The sequence below is a fragment of the Nipponia nippon genome, unplaced genomic scaffold (genome assembly GCF_047370975.1).
Source record: "Nipponia nippon isolate SJK-2023a ecotype South Korea unplaced genomic scaffold, ASM4737097v1 scaffold_31, whole genome shotgun sequence".
NCBI classification, from domain to species: Eukaryota; Metazoa; Chordata; class Aves; order Pelecaniformes; family Threskiornithidae; genus Nipponia; species Nipponia nippon.
The window spans coordinates 4020135-4031317 of NW_028262349.1; the positions used below are offsets into that span (position 1 = coordinate 4020135).

Below are 11183 nucleotides of genomic sequence, written 5' to 3' on the forward strand. Positions count from 1 at the left end.
CTTTATTACAGCTTTTATTCTTGGGTGACGTGTTTCTGGTGGTAGCGACTGGCACGCGCAGCTCAAGATGTGGAGGAACACCTGGAACACGCCGCCAATCCCTCCCTGCGTCTGCACTCCCCTTTCTTCTCCTCTTTTCCTGGTTGTGTCATCCACTTCAGCGCTCACCTTCACGGTGCACTTTCTCACCAGGACCAAGCCTGGAGGTGAGTTGCAACAGTCCTTTCTTTTTTTCAATAGCTATTGGAGGAGGAACCTGACTCAGGCTGTGAGAGAGAGGCACCGGGTACAGGAGGGAGGGGGTCTGCAGACATCAGTTTTTGCCTCTTGATTGCAGGGAAGCATTGCTTCCCTCTCTATTTTCATATCGCGTCAGTCAGTAGTATCGGTACCGCTGATATACAAGATAAGAGGTGACAGGTGCCGCACCCACCAGCTTCTGCTGGAAATCCTCTTGTTGTGAGGGATCTTACAGCTACCCGTAAGACCATGGTGGGGTGCAGGTTGGTGCTATGTGGGTTTCCTTGTCCTCAGGTCAATGCTACAAATAAGAGGCAGAGACCAAGCATGCAATCAAGGCTGTCCTGGTGGACAGTCCCGAGGACTGCAAAAGCAGCAAGACCCGGGCTTTGGGGCACAGACAGTGGTACCGTGCTCTTAGAGACCACAGCAAGTGGATCAGTAAAAGCAATGGGGTGTTGCAGACTTGAAAGACCATGACTATTATCTGGTACAGAGGAGAAGCCAGCAGGATGCCGGTGATAAAAGCGCTGGCGGTGGTGCTATGATAGAGACCGTCCAAACTCAGGGGGTGGTGGTCATACAGGTGCAGGCTGTGCTGAGAAGGCTGTGGCAACTGTTCACAGGACACTGAAGCAAAACACACAGTTAAACAAGGCCATTAATTAGTACAGATAAGCTGTTTTGAAACGTTCAATAAGGTCATCAACTGAAAGACAAGGAAACACATATAGCACCAGCCTGCGCACCAGAATGGTTTACAGGTAGCTGTCAGATGCCCCACAACCACGGGGAAAGGGAGCTCCCCCACCCGCCATCTCTGTGCGACACTGACCTCAAAATCCAGTTTGTGGTTCATGGGCCCGTTCTTCTGGTTCATGTCATCTTTCGGGGGATCTCCTTTGGGTCTTTTCCTTATTGTGCCCAGACACATGTTCTTCTGAAGTTGGCATTTTGTTCTGGTTTCCCACGTTTGCAGGCAGCGTTGCCTGTGTCTTGCAGCCCCGTGCAAAGCCCAAAGTCTGCCTCAGTGCTCCTGTCATCCTTCTGGGCTGGGCTCGGATGCAGGGGCTCATCTTTGCAAATCTTTGCATGTGACAGGGTTTGTGCTGGGGGGCCTTTGGTGGCTTCCTTGGAGGCATCTGTAGCCCTTGGGCACATTCCGACTTCTCCATGCCCGCACCCTTTTGGTCCCCCTCTGCCCTTGTGAAGTTTCTGCCCACCCCAGACATGGTAAAGTGGGGGACCCCAGCCTGGCCATTTTATATCTATGTTTTTATGGCTATATGCTTTTAATCTTTATAGCTTTATAAATGCATATATATATATATATATATATATATTCGCAGCTATACCTATACAGAAGAATATATAAATCAGTATATCTCTATCATAGAATCCTAGAATGGTTTGGGTTGGAAGGGACCTTGAAGATCACCCAGTTCCAATCCCCTGCCATGGGCTGGGACACCTTCCACTAGAGCAGGTTGCTCAAAGCCCCATCCAACCTGGCCTTAGTCTAAATAAATAAATAAAATTATAAATGATAAAATTATAAAACTATAAATTATAAATTAATATCTAAATAAATAGATATATATCTTTGTACACTCCTTAATGTATACTTCTACATATTGTATAGAAGTACAAAATATGCATTTACATACAACATATATATTGTATAGAAATGTATATATTTTTATATATGAGCACTTCCCAGTCCAAAGAAGGCAGGCAGCCAATCACAAGGCTGCTTTCTGGTCCAAAGGAAGTGGGCAGCCAATCACAGGGCTGCCTGAGAACATGTCGGGGAATGACACCGTCAAAAGTGGTGGTCTCCCATGGGGGAGGACATGGCGGTCCTTTTGTGATGTGCTTCAGGCTACACTGGTAGCTAGTCCTGCCCACCAGTCACAGGGCTGCCTGAGAATACGTGGGAATGACGGTGTCACGAAATGGCTGTCAGCCAATCACAGAGCAGTATGATCTTTAAAAGAACGGGCAGCTCCCTGCTGTACAATGGTGGCACCCTGTCCTAAAATGGCGGCCAAAACAAGATGGCAGCCGCATGGAGGTAGAGGAAAGGCCTTCCAGGTCTGATGTACTTATGGGTAAACCGGAAGGGGTGGCCGGTCCTGCAGCCAATCACAACAGAGCACATGACTGGAAGAGGGGGCGTGACTTCTGGGAGGGGGAGGGATTTGTGGCAGAAGCTGGTGGGCGTGGCACCTGTCACTCCCTCGCCTGTCTCTCAGTGGTGCCTGTGGCGCTTCTGCCTCTTCTCAGGTCCCCAAGGTCACAGGTCTCCCCGCGACGGAGCGTCCTGAGGAGCCCGCCACGAGCTGCTCGCGGCTCTTCTGGGAAATGAGGGGGGAGAAGAAGGGGCTGACGAGGAAAGGCAGTGGGTGGTGATGGAGGGAAGTCTGGGGTCTGTGGAAGGGCGGCTGCACCCTGCGGGTGAGTGTGTGTGTAAGCGCCTTGTCTACGGCACTCTAGAGTGCCATACTTTTCTTTCTGCAAAGAGGCGGCTGGAGGTAAATGTATTTCAGGTCTTCACGCTGTCCCCTGAGCCCCTGTGCGTACCTCCCTGCCAAACTGCGTACCCAGAGCCGCCTCCCTGCTGGGGTCAGCGTGCACCCGTCACTTGTCCTGTCTGTGGTGTTTGCAGATGGAGCTCATGGAAGGGAAGAAGATCTTCTGCAAGAAACTCCTCACCTTCTTGCTCTTCAGCTTCATCTTCAGCTCCTGTCTCTTCGTTTCTCTTCGTAAGTTCAGGACTTCTGAGCCCGAGCATTACGATTCCAGTCCCTCTGCACAAGTAGCCCATGCTGGAAACACCAGCACCCCACCGATGGGTGAACACAGGCTGACCATCCTGCTGTGGAAGTGGCCATTTGGGCACCACTTTCATTTCATAAACTGCTCGGAGCTCTACAGCACCCCGGACTGCCATTTCACCGTCAACCACAGCTGGTCCCAAAAGGCTGATGCTGTGATTATGCATCACAGGGATGTGTGCAGGGACAGGGAGGGGCTGGCCCAGCTCCCCAGACTCCCTTCCCAGCGCTGGATCTGGTTCAACCTGGAGTCCCCAAGTCACTCTCCAAACTTAGGCGCCATGGACAACCTCTTCAACCTGACCATGTCTTACCGGAGAGACTCGGACATCTTCACCCCTTATGGGGAGCTACGGCTCCTTGGCCAGCCCCAGCCCCTCAGTATCCCACCCAAGACCAAGCTGGTGGCCTGGGTAATCAGCAACTGGAGAGCAGGCTCCCACCGAGTGAAGTACTACCAGGAGCTGAAGAAACACATTGCTGTGGACGTCTATGGGCGACATCACTTGCCCCTGCCCTGGGACAAGCTCCTTCCCACTGTGTCCCAGTACAACTTCTACCTGGCTTTTGAGAACTCGCAGCATGAAGACTACATCACTGAGAAGCTCTGGAGGAACGCCTTGTCCTCTGGCACTGTCCCTGTTGTGCTGGGGCCTCCTCGAGAAAACTACGAGCGCTTCTTGCCCCCTGACTCATTCATCCATGTCGATGACTTTGCCAGTGCTGGGGACCTGGCGCGGTACCTGTGGGAGCTGAGCGAGGATGCCGAGAGATACCAGCGCTACTTCCAGTGGCGCAAGTGGTTGAAACCTGTGGTGGAGGCCGACTGGGCCCGGCATGTCTGCAGAGCTTGTCACTTCTTGCAGATGACAGAGGCCAGGTACCAGGTTGTGCCCGATCTGTCTGAGTGGTTCGTGTAACTGCTGTTTGCTCAGCTCTCTGCTGCGCTGCAATCATTTTGTCCTTGCTGGCAGGTTGCAATTTCACGGGATGATTGAACTTGATGGAAGTGGAGGGACAAGAGGAGCTTTGAAGTGAACAAGGACAAGGAAGCAATTAGGTGTTTGTATGTCTTTGTCTTACTGGAGAATAGACTGTCAGATAGAGTAGTACATTGGCTTTTTGGCTGATCTATTAGTTACCTGAACAACTTGTTATGCTGGCTGCAGCTTGGTCTTTGGAGACGGTCACCTTCAGTCTCTGCAAACAATTCTGGATCAGCTCCACAGGTTGGAGAGCCCAAGCAAGTGGCCAAGAGGGGAAGGTGAAATAGCAATACCCACCTTAAATCTGTTTCAGGGACTTTGTACTGTGCAAAGCTGCAGCTTGAAGGGGCGGCCACACCACGAGGCTGCTGCTGCAGGAGGAACTGGCCACGCTCCTCTCTCCCAGCCCTGCAGCCCCAGTCCTGCCCTTGCTCTGCCTCAGGCTCTCCCTGACTGCCTTTGGGGTGCTGCATCAGGATGCTAAACGGGCAGAAAACAATTTATTTTACAAGGCTGTTTTTTGGACAGGTTAGCAAGACAGTGTGGGTTTGAGGAGGGGTCTGACAGCAGCAGACTGGTGCAGGTAAGGTGTGGGGTGCCACGGATGCCCCTGAAAGAACCGTAAGTTTTAGTGCCTCGAACATCGCAACTTCTGGCATTGGCTGATGCCTCCAGGCCATGTGTTTAAAAAGCAGTGAATAATTTGCCTTTATTGAGCTTCCTGCTGCCGTTCAGGTCGTATCACTGGAAATTGTTTCCTTTTCAGGTTGGGGGAGCCCCATTGCATGGAGTTGGCAGACACAGCTGTGCCCTTCCAGGCTCCCTGCCAATACCTCTGGACATTCAGCTTGTCTTCCTGACTGCTACTGATCCCTGAGCTGAACTTTTCAAAGGTCTGTCCTGACCCCAGGATGTTTCCATGAGGAAAATCAGCTCAGAGTCCAGCAATACATACAGAGAGACAATTGTTTTCTCCATCAGCAGCATTTAGCAAACATTTCCAAAGAATCCCCTCTGCATTTCCTCCCGCAGTCTTCTGTAGAAGAAGGACCATCAGCAAGACCTCGTCTTTAGCATTGCGAGTCCCTAATTTTCATTAGTAACCTTCATCACCTTTGGTTTTTCTCTGCTTTGCAGATTGGTTGAATACATTGATCAGCACAAGCCTAAGAACAAATCCTTCTCTCTGAAATCTGAACCTTTATCCCTCTCATCTTTTTCCTGTCCTCCTAACAGTACCTGTCTAGATGAGCCCTTCCTGAGGCTGCTTGGTTTCTTGAAGAGCCCTTGCTGGACCTTAGCAAACCCCTTTGGAAATTCAAGTAGAAAAATGTGCCACATCTTCCTTAGCCGTGTGCTTGCTGGCTGCTTCAAACAAGAGCAATAAATTTGCGAGGCATCAATTTTCATTGCCAAATAATTGTCCATGCTTCTGCCTCTGCCTTGTCTGCCTGCAGACACACATCTCTTTCCTCCTTTAGCATGTAGCTGTCGTCAACCAACCATGGTGCTCTTCCCATCTTTAGAGCTGGTTCAGTTCAGAGCAGCTGGAGAAATTTAAGATTGTAACATTACTGATTGAGCTGATATGGATGTGGATAAGGGATAAATAATATTCTGCAGGTGAGCTCTATGAACAGTCTCTTCCTGTCAATGGTGGCACTGGGGAGTTGGGATGGACGGTCACTCGTTTCACTGCTCCTGCTAGATTTGGAAGATGATGCCTGTCCCTGGGCTAAATGCTTCCACCTCGAGACTTCCACTGGGAAGACTTCAGTTTGAGCATTGGCCTCCGGAGCTGCCTTTTGCTGGCATTGCCAGCAAAACCAATTACAAAACAGAGTGGCTGATTAAACTGAGCGACGACGGAGCACCACATGTCGGGGCACAAAGTCCAGCTGCTTGGAAAGGGTGTGCCATTTGAAAAACCAATTGCAGATTTCCAGGAGCTGCTGGAGACGACCCATGCTGCATGCATGAACTCAGCCAAGAGGAGTTTGCTCTTGGCTTTAGCCAATGTCATGAAAAGCCTTCCCAGGAAGAAACCACAGTGAAGAAGCCCCATGACCATGTTCAGTTCACCTGAAATAGTTTTCTTTAGCCCGTTTTGAAGGGACGTACTGCAGGGAAGGGGAGTTCCTGGGGGGTGGCGATGCAGGGTGTGTTGGGGCAGGGCCGCTGTCTCCAGGGGGTTTAGATGTCTCTTGCAGCAGTGGGCGACTGCAGATACGCAGCTCCCTTGGCCAATGGGGTTTCCAACTATACAAGGTGGCATTTGCCGGGTGCACAGCAACTGGCCACGCATGGGCAGGGAGCTCAGTTTTGCTCCCACTGGAGACTTGGTGATGATGATTATTGAGATCACCCTGTGCATTAAATAGACATCTTAATAAACAGGCAATTCAATTCCTGCTTGGATCTCATTCCTTTGAGTGACCTGCAGGCTCACACTGGGGAAGCAAATGCTGGTGACCAGGAGCTTCAAGCCATCCCCCTCAAGACCTGTTTTTGGATAGCCCCGACCCTGTCATTTGAGTTGGGCTCAAGACTGCCCATGGTCCTCTGAAAGGAAACACACCCTAGGCTCTCTGAAATTCTCCTTAATAAACGGACTAGCAACAAGTAAATATTATCAACAGTTATCAAAGCAGATTGAGTGGCAAATTACAATGCAGCAATGTCATTAAAAAGGCTTAATTAGTTTGGCTCTTTTGCACGCCTTTTTGAGTACTAGAGCATGTATAATGTATATACATGTACAGTGCAGTTCACATACCTCATGCTCCTAACTTCAACCTCCTTTCAACTTAAAGGTAAGAAAGAAAATCTCTTGTTTCTGAGGAAGGCACTAGATGAGATATCAAAAGGGAGAGAGAAGTGACTCCTGAAATGACTGAACCTTTTCTCATCCAGGAGCAACACTGCTGCAAAAAAAACTGGGGAAGAAGAAGAAGCCTCTCCAAAGCTTATACACGGAAGGCACGAAGCATGGTCGAAGCTGCCCAGCCACCCCAGGCTGAGATGCCTTGCCATGCAGATTGACCCCATCAGAGCTGGCACTGGTGGCATTTTCTTTGGTGACGATGCACTGTGGGAACAAGGAAACACCAACATTTTTGCACCATTGTGCTGGGAAGAGACTGGATGGGGAAAGTCCCTCTGGTGTAGGGCTGGGAAGGGAGCCGGCTGTGGGAAAGAGGGGAAGAGGAGGGACTGAACTCAAAGCAAATGCTAGGGGTTTGTCAGGGGAGCACAAAAAAAAATTAAATTTGGAAATTTTCAGTTGAGGTCAACCTGAAACATGTAAATCATGTGCTGAGGGGTGGGGAAGAGCCAGATTGAAACTCAGGGTAGTTTTTAAGTGGAAAGAAATGCCTTTCCAAACTTGAAAAGCTCCCCGATGGAAATGCTGAAGCGAAGCCCCAGGCTAGGGAGGGTTTTCTCTTAAGCAGAACGAGGAGTATTTCTGCAAAGCAGAACAATTTCCACGGCCGATGGCAGACGACAGACACAGAGCAGTGGCCAGCCTCGAGGTGGCCGTGTGCTGTGACACAGAGGGCTGGGACGCAGATGGAGGGGGATGTTGAAGGCAGGAGAGCACCTGAAAGAGCCCTGGGCTCCTTGGCACGGGGGACCACGGGGATGGGGCTCGACACATACATTTAGTAGACATCTTGCATGCAAAAGGGCCAATTCTCCCAAATTCGGGCTATTTAACCTTGTGGAAAACCCCTTTTCCAACTACGGGGGAAGTCAAAGATAATCTTTCCATCCCTGCTGATGCCTCCTGCTGCTGCAGCCTCTCCAGCCGTGGCCGGGGAGCATTTTGGGAGCACCCGCTCGGCCAGACAGCTGCAAGAAATCTCCAGTTTTCTCTTGCCAGCCTCCGAAGCCCGATTCCCTTTGCTTCCAAGACCTGGAGTCGTTTAACACCTATTAAAAAGAGATTAGTCCCGTAGGTTTTTGGACTCTTTTAACTGGGGAATGGCAGCACCAGGGTTATCGTCTCTCTCCTTTTGTGATTGAGCCTGGGGTTATTTTGACAGGTCAAGGCTTGTCAGCCTCATCCCTCTCCTGGGTCCAAGGGCTGTTTGGGGACCTGGATGAGCCTTGGGGAGAGCAGCAGGGGTCTTGCTGACCCTGAGGCTGGCCAGCCTTTGAGGCTGCAGGAGCAAAGGCAAAATAAATATGCAGGGGGCAGATTTACGAATGTTGACCTCACCCTCATCCCCCAAATTGTGCTGCAGCATTCAAGAGGGTGACCAAAATATGAATTTTAGTTCTGCTGAAGCATTCAGGGCTGGGCACACCATGGGATGTTAGGGGCTTGCACCCAGCCAGGCTTAAGCCATGGTCCTTGAAGAGGGGACGTGGGGTTGGCAGGACAAAAATATCACATTAAACCTTCCCCTCCTCTAAGTGGCAGCTCGGTGCTGCCGTGGCCTGGGGAGGGGATGCCTGTGGGCGACGTGGAGCCACACACAGGCTGATTTTGTTAGGGGCTGGGAAAGCTGACACCGCACTTGGGAAACTCTGTAAGGGGGGACTTCATTGAGGGAAACATCTGGATGTGTGCACCGCGGGGGCCCGGGGCTGGGAGACCGTGCTGAGAAGTCACAGTCTGGCTTTTCCTGAAACACCGGTGCTGGGGTTTGCAGCCTCCTTGCCAAAGGGGGTTCCCCCCTCCACACCCAGTTGGAGACACCGGCACGAGGGGCTGCTTCAGTCCCTTGCAGAGAAGATGTGAAAACACTGCGTTCGCCCCCAAACCTCTCATCTTTTTACCCAAAGGTGGTAGGAGGCAGGTTGAAGTGTTCCCAGCCGATGCTTTTGGGCAGAGATGATCCAAAAAGCAGAGAAGGGGAGAGCTTTACAGGGGTATTTCCCCAAGAGGTGAGAAAGGGGCTGCTCCTCATGGGAAACCAGGGAGATAATAATGTTGAAAATGGAGTTTTTGGAGCAGTGTCTGACCTCTGCTCTGCAGAGACACCAGGGCCGGAGGGGAGCCAAGAGGAGAGGCAAACCTTGGGAGAAACACAAATCCTCACCAAGTCCGGCTCAGCAGAGCTTTGCATTTGGGGAAGGGAAGAGAAAAGGCTCAGATACAACAAAATCCTGAAAACAGCAGCTGGAGCCTTACAAGCTCCAGAGTTCCACCATCACTGGGTTTGTCCTTCTGTGTGTATGAAGGTGTCTGAACCAATCCTGTAAACAAATGACTTCCAGCTTTCCCGAGCCTACGGGCAGATACCCCCTGTGCTTTGGAAACCTGCTCCTCGTTTTGTCCAGAGAGGCTGGGAGGGGGACCATCGAACTATTAAGACTCTGTTTTCTCCATGGCTGTCCAGCACCACCGAGCTCCCTCCTTACCTTGGGGCAAAACCCCAGCAGCAGCTGAAGCAATGAATATTGTTCCCAGGCTTCATGTTTTTGGTAGTACTACCAGAGATATTGGGAGAGAAATCACCATAGATATGGGTTTGGTTGTTGGTTGGGTTTGTTGTTTTTTTTTTTAAGACTTGCAAACTTCACACTCTTGTCTTCACTTTTATTTCACGTTTTCCAGTTTGAAGTTGGGCTGGGTTTATTTTCCCATGGTTTTTCTTACTGGGAGGTAATTTTGAGAAGCTCAAACTGAGTGGTGGGGTTGAGCCCTCTCAGCATCCCATTTCCCGCTTGTTACTTTTTCCATTTAAAAATGAACAAATGAACACAAAGCGTCATTTGAGAGCTGGGATTTTTAAGCTGGGGCTTTAAAGCAAGCACCAGCCAGTGAAAATCTCCCACTTACAGTATGAAAGTTGGCAACATCCACCTCATCTCCAAGAAACTGCACCCAAAATCATCCCCGGTCCCAGCCCGGCAGCACGTCCTGGCTTCATGCTGTTGCCTGCAATCGTTGTTTTCTTTCTTTTTTTTTTCTTTTGCACTCTTGGAGGAGTCAGATTTTCCAAGCAGCCCTCTCCAATTTGGTCATTAAAGCTTCATTTTGTCTTTTTTTTTGTCTTTTTTTTTGTCTTTTTTTTTGTCTTTTTTTTTTTTTTTGACAGGCTGGCAGCAGGATCACAGCTTTTCTCAGTTTCTGGAGTGCACACGTACACACATGCACGCATGCGTGCGCACACGCAAAGATTTATGAGTCTCAAAAGATGCTTCATAAAATATTTACAAAGTGGAGCTTCGAGCGTGAATGTTTGACTCGGCCGCGAGCCGTCCACGGCTGTCAGGCCTCTGGGTGGCATGAGGGGGGAATATAAACAGACCTTTTTTTCCATTCCGAAAAAAACACTATAAACCTTTGTGGTTCAAAAGCATTTTAGCTTCTTTTTTTTTTTTTTTTTTCTTTCTTCCCAGTTGTTCCCCGTTGTCCGCTGCCAAGCCCGGCAGAGCGGCTCGCTGGCTTCGCTCGAGATGGTGTTTTTTGCAAACAAATGCAGAAACTTGTACCCACTCTCACCACGGGCACTAGGTAGTTTCAGCCTATTTTTCAGTGAAAAAAACAAAAAATCATATTTTTCTGGACAGACTGGGGTGGGGAGGTTAGTGCTTTCAAACGACATGGGTGCAGGCATTTCCCTGCATCAGAGACACTGATGCTCTGCATGGTAAATGCCCTAAGGGGTGTTAAATGGGGGTAATGTGTCTTAAGATGGGGTAATATGTGTTAATTGGGGGTAATGTGTGTTCAGTGGGGTTAATGTGTGTTAACTGGAGATAACGTGTGTTAAATGGGGGGTAGCACATATTAAACTGGGGCAATGAACACTTTAAAGGGGTCAACGTCTGTTAAATGGGGTTAATGTGTGCTAAAATGGGGCTTATAACAGCAGGGCACCTCTGGCTTTTGTCCCCTGCGGAGCTACTGGAAACCAGTAGCAGGGAGCAGGAGCTGGGCTGGGACTGGTGCGTGTGCGGCGGCAGCGTTGGTGCCAACGCTTCCATTTTCCACAGCTTTGAAACGTGTTTGCATCCTGAACTTGGCTGGGCTTTCAAATTGCAAGATTTCACCCAAAACAAAATATTAACCACCATAATCATCCTAATAAGAAGAGCAACAAAAACCCCAGCCAATGCCTGCTGCTGACTTTGAGATGTTTTCCCTATAAAATAAAATATGTTT

At 49.8% G+C, this 11183-nt stretch overlaps 1 protein-coding gene across 1 annotated transcript; it reads left to right on the top strand.

Moving 5' to 3' along the window:
• The first annotated feature begins 2908 nt into the window (after positions 1-2908).
• On the top strand, positions 2909-3997 carry LOC104018761 (4-galactosyl-N-acetylglucosaminide 3-alpha-L-fucosyltransferase FUT6-like). Its single transcript, XM_009471930.1, has one exon. It carries the CDS (start codon positions 2909-2911, stop codon positions 3995-3997), a length of 1089 nt encoding a protein of 362 aa, XP_009470205.1.
• The last annotated feature ends 7186 nt before the right edge of the window (positions 3998-11183 follow it).